This window comes from Callorhinus ursinus, unplaced genomic scaffold, assembly GCF_003265705.2.
Source record: "Callorhinus ursinus isolate GAN/ISIS: 27379988/994484 unplaced genomic scaffold, GSC_fseal_2.0 scaffold2, whole genome shotgun sequence".
Lineage (NCBI taxonomy): Eukaryota > Metazoa > Chordata > Mammalia > Carnivora > Otariidae > Callorhinus > Callorhinus ursinus.
The window spans coordinates 91,289,597-91,306,401 of record NW_027397064.1 but is presented as its reverse complement, the minus strand read 5'-3'; the positions used below and the strand labels follow the sequence as shown (position 1 = coordinate 91,306,401).

At 37.9% G+C, this 16,805-nt stretch overlaps 1 protein-coding gene and 1 pseudogene across 3 annotated transcripts in view; one reads left to right on the top strand and one right to left on the bottom strand.

The window, feature by feature from the left end:
• UBXN4 (UBX domain protein 4) overlaps nucleotides 1-16,805 on the top strand; it is a 59,545-nt gene that overhangs the window by 2,802 nt on the left and 39,938 nt on the right. For 2 of the 3 annotated variants that reach the window (XM_025856768.2, XM_073884559.1), the window contains exons 2-5: nucleotides 5,503-5,605; nucleotides 8,791-8,819; nucleotides 9,336-9,454; nucleotides 10,086-10,260. In XM_025856768.2, coding sequence (XP_025712553.1) covers nucleotides 5,503-5,605; nucleotides 8,791-8,819; nucleotides 9,336-9,454; nucleotides 10,086-10,260 — 426 coding nt within the window. Of the gene's footprint in view, nucleotides 1-4,404; nucleotides 4,480-5,502; nucleotides 5,606-8,790; nucleotides 8,820-9,335; nucleotides 9,455-10,085; nucleotides 10,261-16,805 lie in introns of all 3 variants that reach the window. The other variant, XM_073884555.1, reaches the window with a different exon arrangement.
• LOC112812130 (transcription elongation factor A protein-like 1) lies at nucleotides 13,018-13,627 on the bottom strand (annotated as a pseudogene).

The window sequence follows — 16,805 nt, the reverse complement described above, 5'->3', positions numbered from 1 at the left end:
CTGGAAGAAGTGGTCTTAAGGGTATACTTTGTTTCATATAACCCCTCATTTGGGAAGCACTTCAGGCAAATTGATTTCATGGATGAATTAAAATTGTAGGATTAAAACTGGAGAGATTACTACTAAGTCAGAGAAGAACTTAGCAAGTATTTTCAAGGTAGTATGTCTTTGTAAATTGAAAGAAAGAAAACTGAAGATTTTGATTCTGTTCTTGGGAAGGTAGAATATTCTGACAAGGATCCTGAAGCAAAGGTGTCAGTTCACAGACTAGGGTTGCTAGTGGGCTAAACTTTTCATGACAGACACTATTTACTGCCTTTTTAGGTTCAAAAAGACCACAAAAGCTTTTAGATTTTGACTAGTTGACGTTTTCTGGGTTGGAATTCCTGGCTGTACTAAGATCTGCAACTCTTTGCTTCTGAGTTTGTATTGTTCTTTTGTTTGTTTGTTTTTAAGATTTTATTTTTTAAAAATCTCTAAACCCCATGTGAGGCTCGAACTCACAACCCTGAGATCAAGAGTCACATGCTCTACCTACTTAGCTAGCCAGGTGTCCTTGTATTGTTCTTTTTAAGTGTCTTTACTTTGGGTACTGCTGATACTACCAAAGATACAACATTTTCTACTAAAATTTTAGGCTGACCTAACTCCATAGCATAGTTCATATACCGATTAATAAACTAAAGATACTGAAGTTGGCAGTTAATAATCTTACTCCATAGAGTTAAGGTAGGTTGCAGTGAGTTAAGTAATTCCATTCAACCTTATGTCTCTGTTAGTCAAGCAGCTGTTGCTGCCACTAGGCTGAGCTATGGACAGACACTGCTAATGGGGATGTGATATTTGGGACCCTCCCCACCTGGTACGACATAGTAAGAAGTACCAACCTCAGAAATAGGAGATCCATACTTCTAGCCACCCACTCATCATCCCCACTTAGATGCCTCATAGGATTCTCAAGTATAAAAGTATGTTTACTGCCTGAACTTGTGTTTCTCCCCATCAGTGTTGTACATTTAGTAAATGGCATGACTTTTACATTCAGGTGGATAAACCGTAGTGTGGGAGTCATCTTTGAATCTCACCTCTTTAGTCTCCTCTTGTCTCGTGTTCCCTGTTGTTTATGACATTCCCAGTCACACAGGCCTTTTCCTACACATAAAATCCTGCTTAGTGAACTGTTCAGACTCTTGGCCCAGCTCAGCCTTTTCATCCTTTATGTCTTCCCTTAAATGCCACCCCAGAGAAGCTTCCCTGACTGATCTAAAAAGGTCTCGTTATTTTCTTAGATCTGTTCTTTTTTTTCACTGTATTTATTACTATAATTATTTATAACTGTTTACTAAACAAGTACATTTTTTGTACCATTAGATTTTTAAACTCCACAGAGGGCAGGCGGTGTCTCATTTGTTTCACATTTAGCTTATAGTTTTCCTCATTTGCTTCCTCAACATCTGGGAGTCTGCTAATGGGCAGACTGTGGATGCGTTCTACTTCCTATTTACTTTTCCATGGCCAGATTTGTCAAACTCCTATTCCTGGATCATCTCACATAGAATATACTCAAATATGAAGCATTGGGGCGCCTGGGTGGCGCCAGTTGTTAAGTGTCTGCCTTCGGCTCGCAGGTCATGATCCCAGGATCCTGGGATTGAGCCCTGCATCGGGCTCCTTGCTCCGTGGGAAGCCTGCTTCTCCCTCTTCCCCGCTTGTGTTCCCTCTCTCGCTGTGTCTCTCTGTCAAATAAATAAATAAAATCTTTAAAAAATATGTATATATATGCAGTATTAGTCAATTATTGTAGGTATGCCAAGATACTTACTATACCAGAAATTTAGCTGTTCATTCCACAAAATACTTACTGAGGGCTTGCTATATGCCAGGTACTTACATTATGCCAGGTTGTATTGTAGGCATTTGAGTTATATTAGTAAATAAAAAAGAAAACAGTCCTTGCTTTCATGGAGCCTGCTTTCTAGTTGAGGGAGACAGTAAATATAGTAAGTAAAACACATGGTTTATTAGAAGATCCTAAGTATTACAGGGGGGAAAAAAGACCAGGAGATTAGGGAACTTTGGGAATGTCTGAAGGGTGTCATTTTATTTTTTATTTGTATATATTTGTATATATGGGACTTGTGGGACTTGAGCTCATGACCCTGAGATCAAGAGTCGCATGCTCTACTGACTGAGACAGCCAGCTGCCCCTAAAGGGTGTCATTTTAAAGTAGTGTGTAGTAGGGAAGCCTTTATTGAGAAGGTAATATTTGACCAAGAACTTAAAGGAGTTGAGTGTTAACCGTCTAAATATCTGAGGGAAGAACATTCCAGGCAGAGGAAACAACTAGTACAAAGACCTTAAAGTAAGTGTTTTTGTATTAGCTGAATAGGAAAAAGGTAAAGAGAAATGAGGTCAGAGGTAACTGGAGGCATGAGACCACTTGTAGGGAGTTTGACTTTTATTTTTATTTTTAAAGATTTTATTTATTTATTCATGAGAGAGAGAGAGAGAGAAGCAGAGGGAGAAGCAGGCTCCCCGCTGAGCAGGGAGCCCGATGTGGGACTCGATCCCAGGACCCTGGGACCATGACCTGAGCCGAAGGCAGACGCCCAACCATCTGAGCCACCCAGGTGCCCAGGAGTTTGACTTTTAATGTGAGGGAAATTGGGAGCCAATGTAGGATTTTGAGCAGAGGATTGATGTGGTAAGACTCTTTAATGAAAGTTGGCGTGTTAAGAACAGACTGAGAAGCTTTGCCACATCTACTGCAGCCAGCAGTCAGACTGTTGGCATTCCAGAAAATGTCGACATCACTGTGAAGGGATGCATAGTTATTGTGAAAGGCCCCAGAGGAACCCTGTGAAGGGATTTCAATCACATCGGTGTAGAACTCCATCTCCTTGGAAGGAGAAAGAAGAGGCTCCGAGTTGACAAATGGTGGAGAAATAGAAAAGAACTGGCTACTATTCCCATTACCTGTAGTCATGTAAAGTATATGATCTGGGGGAGGGGGTTCTCCTGACTGGCTCAGTCGGTAGAGCATGTGATTCTTGACGTGGGGTCGTGAGTTTGAGCCCCACGATGGATGTAGAGATTACTTTTTTTTTTAAGATTTTATTTATTTATATGACAGAGAGAGACACAGCAAGAGAAGGAACACAAGCAGGAGGAGTGGGAGAGGGAGAAGCAGGCTTCCTGCGGAGCAGGGAGCCTGATGTGGGGCTCGATCCCAGGACCCCGGGATCAGGACCTGAGCCGAAGGCAGATGCTTAATGACTGAGCCACCCAGGCGCCCCAGGTGTATAGATTACTTTAAAAAAAAAAACAAAAAAACATCAAGCGGGCTACACTGGGCTTTCCTTACAAGATGAGGTCTTTGTATGGTCACTTCCCCATAAATATTGTTATTCAGTAGAATGGTTGTCTTGTTGAAATCTGGAATTTCTTGGTTGAAAAACACATCTGTGGGGTTTGGATGAGGCCAAGTATTGTTTGTTCAGTGTCTCAAGTCCAGAAAGATGAGTTAATTTTGAAGGAAATGACATTGGACTTGTATCAAACTCAGCTGCTTTGATTTAGCAAGCCACAACAGTTAAAAACAAGGATATCAGAAAGTTTTTGGACGGTATCTGTGTTTCTGAAAAAAGCAGAATTCAGCAGGCTGATGAATAAGATCTAAATTGTCCAGCTACGGCAACAGCAAGATGCTAGATGATTTTTCAGACTAACCTGTGGTATTTTAAAAGATGCAATAAAAGCTATATTGATTGGCATGGGGGGGGCTAGATTGGGAAGGGAGACCAGTTAGGAGGCTATTGTAATCATCTAGGGTAGATGTGGTAGAAGAAATCAGGATGGTAGCAGTGAAAGTGGTAAGAAATAGTTACATTCTGGATATGTTTTGGAGACAGAGTCCGCTGAAGTCAAGGATAATTAGTTTTTAGCCTAAAAACTGAAAGGATGTAGTTACCTTAAATAGGTAGCTGAGATGAGGAAGGCTGAGGGTGGATTAAATAGGGGAAAGGGGCTACACATGAGAAGAAAACAGCTTATGGAAGAGTAGATATAGAATTATCTCATTTTTGGTAAACAAAAATATGACCTGAGAAATTTTTTAATATTTAAATTGGCAGAGGTTGTTCACTTTTGAGAAAGCACTTAGCTCTGCTAAACGTCAGAAGTATTTTTCATTGACTTACTTGGGTAAGTTTCCTTCTGCCCACCAGTAAGTGGTTATGTCAAAGTCTAGACATTACGTCTAAAAAGGAAGTAATATCTGATAGATATAACTTTTAAAACACTTTGTCATTGAAGTATGACATACAGTATATTAACTGAAATATATTAAGTGAGCAGCTCAGTGAATTTTTATATATTAACACACTTGTGTAACTCTCCTCCAGATAAGATATAAATATTTCCAGCACCCCCAGAAGGCTCCTTCATGCTCTTTCCCAATCAGTAGCACCACCACCCAGGTAACTGCTATGCTGAATTCTATCACCATAGATAACTTTTGGATCAGCATAACTTTTTTGTTTTTAATAAAGATTTTATTTATTTATTTGACAGAGCACACAGCAGGCAGAGAGGCAGGCAGAGGGAGAGGGAGAAGCAGGCTTTCCGCTGAGCAGGGAGCCTGATGCAGGGCTCAAACCCAGGACCCTGGGATCACAACCTGAGCCGAAGGCAGCCGCTTAACCAACTGAGCCATCCAGGCGCTCCAACATAACTTTTTTTTTTTTAAGATTTATTTATTTTAGAGAGCACGTGTGCATCCATGTGAGCAGGGGGAGGGACAGAGGGAAAGGAAGAGAGAAGCAGACTCCTGCTGAGTGTGGAGCCCATCTCAGGTCTTGATCTCAAGACCCTGAGATCATGACCCGAGCTGAAATCACGAGTGGACATTTAACCAACTGAGCCACCCAGGTGCCCCTGGATCAGCATATCTTTTAAAATTAGCATACCTATGATAAAAGGGAAGTCCAAAACTGCAATCAGAATTGCACCTGCTTCTGTCTACCTGGGAGGAATTCTGGGGAGTGATGCTGTGGTGTGGGAACATTGAGCTCGACAGAAAAGTGCTACATAAAGGAAGAGTATTGTGCATTTATTTTCTAAAATCACATGTATAAAAGCCAAAATAGCTGCTGTACATTTCTACTATGACTTCCAATTATTGTGATACCATTTGCTTCGTAATTTCGATGTCTTTTTTTAGAAAATACTTTGTAAAATCGAGATACCTTCATTTTTCATTACATCGTCATTACTTTTTTTTTTTTAGCTGTCTAAGCTGTTTTTCATTACTTTTTATAATGTTAATAGTGCATATAATCATGCTTTTCATTTTATGGGAAAATTTTAGTTTTCAAACTTGGTAGAAAATACCAATTTATTTGTAGTATTTGTGGAATTATATTTTATTTGAAATTCCATATTCTAAGGGAAAAGAATCAGCAGATATTAGCCTTAATAACTATCCTTGAAATGTTTTACAGGTGATGATGAGCAGTCTACACAGATGGCTGCAAGTTGGGAAGACGAGAAAGTGACAGAAGCATCTTCAGACAGTTTTGTTGCTATTAAAATCGATACCAAAAGGTTTGCTTATATATGTTAATTTTTTAAACATTATAACCATTATCTTTTGTTGTGATTTATGGTGATACTCTTAGATTATAAGAATGTTGATTTTTCTCTAGGGCCTGTTGGGGACTTAAATTCTGATTGCCATTTTCCAAATACATCATGATATCTTGCTGAAAAACTTTTAAGTTCTATTGGTCCACCAAGCAGCAATGTGACATGTACCAGGAATGCAAAAGAACTGTGATCCTTAGCTTCTAAGAACTTGGAAGTAAATGTAAATTATATATCGATTATCTCTGGGAGGTTGACCACTCTCTGGATCCTGTTTTGGGAATGAAGCTGTTTAATTCAGTAGGAGTAAGGACTTTTTTAGGTCCCTCACAGTACTTGATATCCACAAGTCTCTTTTATTTGTTAATCCATTCCTTCTCCTCCCCCCTTAAAAATGTTTTTTGATTGTAGAAAATTTCAAACATATACACAAGTAAATGAAAGTGTAATGAACTCCCATGTACTTGTCAACTACTTTAGTAATTATCAACTTATAGTCAGTCTTGTTTGAACTATACCCCGACCCATTTCCACTCATCCCATATAATTTTGAGGCAAATCTCAGTCATCATGTCACTTCATCAATGAATATTTTAGTATGTCTCTAAAAAATATTTTTTAACATTAATTAACCTAAATTTAATATGTGAAAAACTAAATTTTTAACATAACTGTAATACTTCAAAAACAAATTAATAAAAGTTTCTTAATAGCAAATATCCAGCTACTGTTCATATTTTCAGTTGTCTTATCTATGTCATATTGTATTCTTAATTTATTATAATTTGGTTCAGGATCCATCATGGTCCACACACTATGATGTGTTGATCTCTCTCAAGTCTCCTTTAGTCTGTAGGCTCCTCCCACCTTTTTTCTTTGCAATTAATATTTTGGAGAAACTAGGTCATTCATTCTTTAGTTTCCTACAGTATGGATTTTGTTGACTGCATCCCTGTTAGTGTTATCTAGTATGTTCCTCTGTCCTCTATTTCCTGTAAATTGACAGTTGGATTCAGGTTAGATTTTTTTTTCCATCAAGACTACTACATAAATAGTGATAATGTCTTCCATTCTTCCATTGGAAGGCACATAATGACCTATTGTCTTACTTTATGATGTTAGCAGCAGGCATCAATGATCAGTCCTAGAAGCATTAATTCATTAGCAACTATAAAATGGTATTTTTGTCCTTTTGATACTGATAATACCAGAATGAGTGGTGGTTGAAAATTACTGTCAAGATTAAAATATTTAGCAACTTACCTGTAAGTTTGTAGGTTTTTTTTTTTAAATTTTATTTGTTTAAGTAATCTCTACACACAACGTGGGGCTCAAACTCATGACCCTGAGATCAAGAGTCCCATGCTCTTCTGACTGAGCCATCCAGGTGCCCCAGTTTGTAAATTTTTTACTAAAAATTTTTCAATATTAAAAATGTCATAGAACAAATCATACTGGTTTGCTTCATAGGAGTTATTGAACTATGTATTTATTGAGCTATAATCCTTAAAAAAATGAATCTTACCATTTTAATGTATATTCTGTCATTTATAGTGTCCATTATTTCCAGAAGTACCAGTAATGGCAGGAGGAGTGTAGGGGTATTTTGGAAATGTGGAAGAGATGAGAATATCAGAATTCTTGAGGTTATATACAGACTGATGTATCTAGCAATTTTTTTTTTTATTAAGAAAGAGAGAGGGGGAGGGGCAAAGGGAGAGGGAGAGAGAGCATCTTAAGTAGGCTTCACGCCCAGTGAGGAGCCCACTGCAAGGGATTGGTCTCACATCCCTGAGATCACCGAGCTGAGCCAAAATCAAGAGTCAGACACTTAACCAACTGAGTCACCCAGGAGCCCTGTATCTAGCGTTTTTAAAAACAAATTTCTTTATTTTTTTCTTTTTTAAAAACAAATTTCTGAAAGCAGTTGCAGGGATACCTGTGTATAGGATGGTTGCTGTTTGTTTCCTTATGGACTGCCCTCTAATAGAATCTAATGTGTCTTTTAAATGATGAAAGTAAATTTTATATATTATATAATAATTATGAAATTATCTAATGTTTTAGTAACATTCTAGTGTGTATTTATTTATAGAGATAGCCTCTGTTGAAAATAGACTGGTAGGAGATATATCAGAAGTTTACATTGGTGGGGCGCCTGCCTCGGTGGCTCAGTGGGTTAAGGGTCCCACTCTTGATTTCAGCTCAGGTCGTGATCTCAGGGTCCTGGGATAGAGCCCTGCGTTGGCCTCTGTGCTCAGCAGGGAGTGTACTTGAAGATTCTCTCTCTCCTCTCCTGTTGCCCCTCCCCCCCCAAAATAAATAATCTTTAAAAAAAAGTTTACTTTGGTTAGTTTTGGGAAGGTAGGACTCTTGGCAGTTTTTTTCTTTATACTTTCCCATTCTATTTTCAGATGTTTTTATGATAATCATGGTTTATATTCAGAAAATGAAATTTCTAATTGTTGGAAATATTAATTCGATTCTTGGTATTATTGACCCACAGTAATAGAGATACAGTAAAAGAGATACTAATGTATCTCTTACTTGTATCATAATGTAAAGTCCCACCTATCCCTGTCCCTAACCACCCAGTTCCCTTCTCTGGAGTAACCAAATCTATTGTCCTCCCCTTTCTTACGTTCTTGTTTATTTTCCTCCTCTTTTGTACGAAAGTGGTAGCATTTTGATACACTTTTTTGTATCTTTTTAATGATTGCTTAGATTTTACTGGTGGATATTTAGGTTGTTTTGAATCATTTCTTATTACAAAGTACTGTATCATTTGCACAAGTAAGTTATAAGCATTAATAGCTTCTTGTTACAAGTTAAGATACTGTATTCAGGTATACTTGGCTGCTGAGGAAACAACATGGCAGATACCTGCTTGATTTTTAGTCCCCAGATCCAGCCACCAGTTTGTGGGTTGCAAGAGCAAGTAGCTCTTTAATCCGAAAATTATAAAACAAAGCAAAAAAGGTCTGTAAAATAAGAATTGCACTTTTCTCCTCCCACTTGATGACTGTGAAAGGAACTAGTACTTTCAGAAAAATCATTTTAATTGGTTCAGTAAATTTTTATAAAAACAACTGAGTATTTGGAAAACGCATGCATCTAGTGATTTTCTGTTTGATTTTGTTTTACAGTGAAGCCTGCCTACAATTTTCACAAATCTGTATCCTTTCAATAAACAATTGGTTTGATACATATTTTGCTTGAGGATTTGCCTTTCTTTTGGTTAATTCATGACATCTTGAAATTACTCATTTTTGTTTAGGAACTCTTGCATTCTTGTTTATTGAAAATTTATGTTACTAAGTGTCCTTTGAGATAATACATTGTAACAAAGGGGATCATAGAGAGTTTTTTTATTGTCAATATCTGGAAAGCAGTGTGGAGCAGTTTGGTTGGAATGTTAGAAGAAGCTGTTAAGGGGCAAGATAGATGTAAAAGTGACAATAGAGGGGAATGTAGTGGATGTTCTCCACTCAGTTATACAATACAGATAAAACATAAATCAGTTTATCACATGCATGACAAGCATAATGATAAGGTAGTTGAAATTATTTGGTAAACGTGTTGGCTGATGACATTGTAAAATTCACAAAGATTTGTTTTGCTTTTTTATCAATATTTCATAAAATTATCCCCTTGTTTTTCATGAATTGTTAGACTTAATTAAATTGTACAGATCCCGTAGTGTGTGTTCCATCCAGTTTCTTTATTGGAGACAGTGGAATTCCCTTGGAAGTAATAGCAGGAAGTGTTTCTGCAGATGAACTTGTTACCAGAATTCACAAAGTCCGGCAGGTGAGAAGGAACAGAATTTTTTTGTTATAACCATGGGAAAATGGTATGTCAGAAACTTGACATTGGGATATTTTTGGAGCTGCTCTGTATAATCAGGAACCTGCCATGCCATTAAAGTTTTAAAAGGTAGTAAATATTATTTTCCTGGATTGGTTTTGAAAAATAGCATTGTGAAGTTGTAAGTACCTGAACCCAATGAGTGACTTCTTACTCTCCCTTCTTTCCTCCCTCACTCAACTACTAATACACATCACTATTCCTTTGTTGCAGGAGAGAGGTAGCACATTAAGTTCCCAAACTGTATTGCTTGACACATTTTAAGGAATTTAGTCAATTTCTCATTAGTGTCCTCTTTGGGCAAATGGCTAAGATAGCTTCAAACTTTTTTCCTTGAATTCTAATTTGAAGGAATATCATTGTGCTTTGAAAATCTTTTTATGTTCTTGTCACATTGTAGTTGAATTCCATAGTGTGATTATATGATGTTTAGGATTACCCAGTTAGATTCATGTACTTAGAAGGTTTAGTACTTTTCCCTCCTATAGAGACAGTTGACTTATATTTTGGCCTCATCTGCCAGGTTGGTTTAGATTCTTACCTGTTCATTAAATTCCAAATGTTTTCTCCCTAGATGCACTCATTAAAAGGTGAAACATCGGTGGCAAATGGCAGCCCGTCAGAAAGTTCAGTCTCTACTCCACCCACCTCATGTGAACCTAACAACACTTCTGAAAACTCTCAGTCCAGAAATGTGGAGCTTTGTGAGACATCACCCACTTCTGATAGAAAGTCAGATTCTGCAACAGGTAATTTTTAGTGTACCCTTTTGGGTATAGGTAAAAATACTCCATCACTTTGTTTTAAAGGCCGGGGATTAATACCCTTAAAAATAGCCTGTTTCTCAAACTCTGTGACATTCATCTAACTTAAAATTTAAAGGTTGTCTTAAATACAGGTGTTGGTCATATAGTGGCAGAAGAGAATAAAGTCAGTGAATATGCCTTTCAAATCCAAATAGGCAACAGTCCAGAATAGTTGATTTGTAATTTCTTTTACTGTGCTGTAGTTCAGGGACTGTCATTATGACACTTAACAATTTTATAAATATCTTTCCAGCCAGAGGATCTTGAAAGGTCCAAATGAGCTAATGTATTTGGAATTGTTTTTATAACCTATAAGATACTATACACATTTAAAAAATAGTATTTGCATTTTTAGAAAATAGAATTAAAAGATAAAATTGTGGAAATAAAAGATGTTACTGCAGAGGGGTTGATAGAAAAGGCAAAAGAGAAAATTTATACTATATATTAGGGATTGTGTTCAGAGTTGCTTGGTGTAATATATCTTTGTATTGGGCAACATAGAGTTAGATAAATCAAGAAGTTAGTAGATTAGTATCCTAAAAGATAATCCTACTCTAGCATCCCAGATAGATAATTATCAAACCTCTATTTTCTGACAGGAAGCTCATTACCTTGCAAGAAAGCCTACTGTCAAAGTCCTAGTTTTTAGAAAAATTCTTCTTTAATTGAGATGAAATTTGATGCCCTGTAATTTCTCATTAACTTTAGTGCTACTTAAGAAGTTACACATAACAGGTTTTGAATATTTGAAGAATAGCTGCCAGGTCCCCTCTCAGTAGTCTCATTTTGAGGTTTACATCTGCAGATACTCAAATTCTGGATGCATACAGAACGAGGGGATGCTATAGTGAATGTAGCCCATTTAACTGTACAGCAGGATACTTATCTTTTACGCTTACCTGGATATTTATCATTGCCAAATTCTTCATTCCTTTTTGAATAGGTTTTTCTCTGGTATCATTTTCTTTCAGCCTGAAAATTTTCCCTTAGCATTTCTTTTTTTTTTTTTTAAGATTGATTGATTTATTTGAGAGAGGGCATGTGCAAGGGGAGGGAGGGGCGGTGGGGGGAGAATTTTCAAGCAGACTCCCTGCTGAGCATGGAGCCCAGTGCAGGGCTCTATCTCATGACCCATGAGAATATGACCTGAGCTGAAACCAAGAGTCGGACATATAACTGACTTAGCCACCCAGGTGCCCCTTGCTTAGCATTTCTGATTATGCAGGTCTTTTGGTAAAATACTTCTCTTTGTCTCTGAAAAATGATTCTTCATTTAGATCTTCATTCTAGAGGGATATTTTTACCGGATACAAAATTTGGGGTTTACAGTTATTTTTTTTCAACTCTTTAAGGATCTTCTGGTCTCCATAGTTTTCTGATGAGAACTTTCTGTTGGTAGCAGTGTTTCCCCGTATATGGAATATATTACTTTTCTCTCTGCTTTCAGGATTTTCTCTTTCTTTGGTTTTCAGCAGTTTGACCATATTAATGTGTAGATGGGCTTTTCTTTGTGTTTATTCTGCTTGGGGTTTGCTGAGCTTCTTAAATCTGAAAATGTATGACTTTTACTAAATTTGGGGAATTTGGAGCCATTATTTATTGAACTGTTTTTCTCTTAGCTTGCTAGAAATAATTACATGTATGCTAGGCTTCTTTGATATTATCCCACAGGTTCACTTTTTTCTTTTTTTTCTCCTCTTTAGATTGGATAATCTTGTTGATCTATAAGTTCACTGACGTTTCTTTATCATCTCTTTCTGTTCTGCTCTTAAGCCCATCTAGTGAATTGTTATTTTATTTTTATTCTAAGATTTTTTTTTTTTTTAAGATTTTATTTATTTGTTTGACAGAGAGAGACACAGCGAAAGAGGGAACACAAGCTGGGGGAGCGGGAGAGGGAGAAGCAGGCTTTCCTCTGAGCAGGGAGCCCGATGCAGGGCTTGATCCTGGGAGCCTGGGATCATGACCTAAGCTGAAGGCAGATGCTTAATGACTGAGCCACCCAGGCACCCCTAAGATTTTTATTTTTAAGTAATGTCTTTGTCCAGTGTGGGACTCAGACTTAAAACCCTGAGATCAAGAGTCATATTCTCTACTAACTGAGTTAGCCAGGTGCCCCTAGTGGATTTTTATTTTAGATAAAACTTGGTAATATATTTATACTTTTTTTAAGTTAACCTTTTCTTTATAGACTTTTTTTTTTTTACTTTTAAGTTCTGAGAAGTATTTATTAAGTGCCACATTGTCTTTATAAGCTTATTGACAGTTTTTAAAGTTTTTCCATTATATATTTTTGCAACAAAAGTAAAATGTTTGTCTTGACAAATGAGAAGTTCCAATGAAGCAAAAATGAAAAACAAACCAGAACACCTATTACCTTAGTTAGCCACTGTTAAGCCATTTAAGTATATACTTTCAGTTTTTTCTTTGCATATTAATATAAAATATACATTTTTTACAAAAATGGGATACAACATACACTTTTTGGAAAATTATTTTTCACTTCACAATAGATAATGTACATCTTTTCATGCAAATGGGTGAGACTCATGATTGAAAAAGGGAAACTTCCAGCTTGTGGGTGGGGAAAACCCAATTTTATGCCAGTTACAAGTGAAACACCTAGAATAAAGCCATGTGAAAAGTTGTAATTGAGATGGGGAAAGGTATATGAGAAAATAAAACCTTCAGCTGGCAATACTTACATCAGGCAAAACAGAATTGAAGGCCGAACACATTAAATAGGATGAGGACGATTCCATCTCACCTTCCAGGGCATAACCATCAATTTGTTGCGTACTCTTTTCGTTTCTTCCATCTCCTCTGCTACCTTTATCATCTCCTCATTGCTTAAATTTCTGCCGTGTATGTCCCCTCTAAATTGTGGGCAAGAGTGAGCCAGCCTCTCTTTAAAGCTTCCTTCTTCTAGCTTATGATTTTCCCACTCCACAAGGAGGCTGCTCCATGGGAGGGCGCTCTTCAAAAAGGTCCCTTCTAGAAAGGTGCTCCTGAGGAGGGTGCTCCTCGGACACCAGCATCTCGGGAAAGAGCTCAGGAAGGAGCTCCTCGGGAAAGAACTCCTCCTCCAAGGACTGCTCCTCGGAAGATGGTTCCTCCGGAGACTGCTTTTTGGGAGAGTGCTCCACAGGAGGCTGCTCCTCATCCGTCTTCGGTGCACTCTGTGGCTGTTCTTCATTTTCTTTGCACGATTTTTCCATGTTCAGGACTGTCTGGAACTCTCCTGGCGGTTTGCTCTAGGAGTCCTCTCCTTGAGGTGCACCTCTCCTTGAGACCTATAGACCTGCAGACTTCCTTCTGCTCTTCCCCTCGACCAAAGGGCAGGAGGCAGACGGTGTCTGGACAGGCAAAAAGGACCAGGAGAGAGGGACTCGGGCAGACATAGGCTCCTGGTCACGTGAGGGCCGTGTGTCACCGCCGAGCTCAGATCCCCAGTTACCTTCTTAATAGACTTTTAAAATATTTTTTATTTTTATTTTTTTTAGAGAGAGAACTCATACAAGTGGGGGAGGAGAAGAAGGTGAGAGAATATTAAGCAGGCTCCATGCTCAGTGCAGAGCCCAATGTGGGGCTCGATCTCACGACCCTGAGATCATGAGCTGAAATCAAGAATCGGTCACTTAACTGACTGAGCCACCCTATAGACTTTTTTTTATTTTTTATTTATTTATTTATTTATTTATTTTTAGAGCAGTTCTAGGTTTACAACAAAATTAAGAGGAAGGTACAGATTTCTTGTATACCTCCTGCCCCACGATCTACATCCTTCACCAAAGTGGTACATTTGTTACAACTAATGAATCCACGTTTGACATATTATAATCAGGCAAAGTCCGTAGTTTACATTAGAGTTTTCTCTTGGTGTTCTACACTCTATGAGTTTGGACAAATGTATAATATAGGACAAAGTATTTTTGCTGCCCTAAAGATCCTCTGTGCTCTGCCTGTTCATCCTTACTGATCTTTAGTTTTGCCTTTTCCAAAATGTCATATAGTAGTCTTTTCAGATTGGCTTCTTTCACTTAGTAATATGCATTTAAGCTTCCCTCATGTCTTTTCATCACTTGATAGCTCATTTCTTCTTAGAGCTGAATAATATTCCATTGTCTAGATATACCACAGTTTATTAATCCATTCACCTACTGAAGGGACATCTTGGTTTCTTCCAAGTTTTAGCAGTTACGAATAAAGCTGCTGTAAGCATCTGTGTGCAGGTTTCTGTGTGAACATAAGTTTTTTTTTTTTTTAAAGATTTTATTTATTTATTTGAGAGAGAGAGAATGAGAGATAGCACAAGAGGGAAGAGGGTCAGAGGGAGAAGCAGACTCCCCGCCGAGCAGGGAGCCCGATGTGGGACTCGATCCTGGGACTCCAGGATCATGACCTGAGCCGAAGGCAGTCGCTTAACCGACTGAGCCACCCAGGCGCCCTGAACATAAGTTTTTTAACTTTCTTTGGGTAAATACCAAGGTCATGATTGCTGGATTGTGTGCTGAGAATATGTTTAGTTTTGTAAAAAGCCATCAAGCTGTCTTCCAAAGTGGCTGTATCATTTTGCAGGTAAAATGATTCTGGATTTTCTTATTCTTCTTTCCATCTCCTCCTCCTCTTTTAACTTTTTATTTTGAAATAGTTTGACTCACAGAAAGTTACAGTAGTTATACTTGGTCCCTGAGTACCCTTTACCAACATTTTATTCAATTTATCTTTTAATTCATTTCATTTTTTCTTTACCTCATTGAGTTATAATGCCTCTAGCTCATCTCAGGATTGCCGTTTTTTTTTTTTTTTGTCTTTTCCCCTGAGAATGAGTCACATTTTCCTTTTGGATCTTGTGTCAAGAAATTTTGGATTGTATCTTGTACATTGTGTAGACACTCTGGATTCTGTTATATTCCTACAAACCGTGTTGATGCTTTTGTTTTAGTAGGCACTTAACTTTAACTCAAACTCTGCCTTACCTGAAGTGTGAGTAGAAGCTCTAATCTCAGTTCTTTGTAACTTTTTGTTTCTTACTTCATTATGGAAAATTTCAGACTTCTAGAAAAGTAGAGAAAACAGTGTAAGAAATCCCATGAACTCACTACCTGTCTTCAACTCCTACCTACTCATGGCTGGTATTGTTTCATTGGAGCCCCCTACTCCTCTTCTCCTTCTCTTAGTAAAAGATGAGAGCTTTATCTGTCTGTCTATCTATCTATCTATCTATCTATCATCTATAGTAGGCTCCATGCCCAGTGTGAAGCCCAGCTTGGGGCTTGAACTCATGACCCTGAGATCGAGACCTGAGCTGAGATCACAAGTCAGTCAGTTAACTGACTGAGCCACGCAGGCACCCCTAAAAGATGAGAACTTTACAAAAATAACCACAGGACGCCTGGGTGGCTCAGTTGTTAAGCGTCTGCCTTCGGCTCGGGTCATGATCCCAGGGTCCTGGGATTGAGCCCCACATCGGGCTTCCTGCTCCGCAGGAGGCCTGCTTCTCCCTCTCCCTCTGCCCCTGCTTGTGTTCCCTCTCTTGCTGTGTCTCTCTCTGTCAAATAAATAAATAAATAACCACAAATCGGTATCCCTTATGAAACCTAGGAAATTGAACAGTAATTCCTTTTTATCATTAATTATCTAGGCAGTATTTATATTACACTAAATTTTTGTTTGTTTGGAGTCAGTCCAGTATATTGTTATTGCTTTATGAGTCTTCCTTTTTCTTTTTTTTTCTTTTTTTTTTTGAGTCTTATTTTTCATTTCATAAACAGATTCCCATTCTCACTGTTTTTTTCTGTAACTTCCCACAGTTTGGATTTTGCTGCATTCTTTTTTTTTTTTTTTAAGTTTTTATTTTAATCACCCAGTGCTCATCACAAGTGCACTCCTTAATCCCTGTCATCTATTTCGTCCATCCCCCACCCGTCCACCTCCCCTCTGGTAACCATCAGTTCTCTATAGTTAAGAGTCTGTCTTGGTTGTGTCTCTCTTTTCTCACTTTGCTCATTTGTTTTGTTTCTTAAATTCCCCATATGAGTGAAATCATTGGTATTTGTCTTTCTCTGACTGACTTATTTCACTTAGCATTATACTCTGTAGCTCTATCCATGCAGTTGCAAATAGCAAGATTCCATCTTTTTTATGGCTGAATAATATTCCTGTGTGTGTGTGTGTGTGTGTGTGTGTGTGTGTGTGTGTGTGTGTGTGTGTGTGTATACCGCATCTTCTTTATCTGTTCATCAGTCAGTGGAGTTTGGGCTACTTCCATAATTTGGCTATTGTAAATAATGCTGCTATAAATATAGGGTTGCATGTATGACTTTGAATTAGTGTTTTTATGTTCTTTGAGTAAATACCCAGTGGTGCAATTGCTGGGTCATAGGATAGTTCTATTTTTTAACTATTTGAAAAACCTCCACACTGTTTTCCACAGTGGCTGCACCAGTTTGCATTCCCCTCAGTAGTACAAGAGGGTTTCCTTT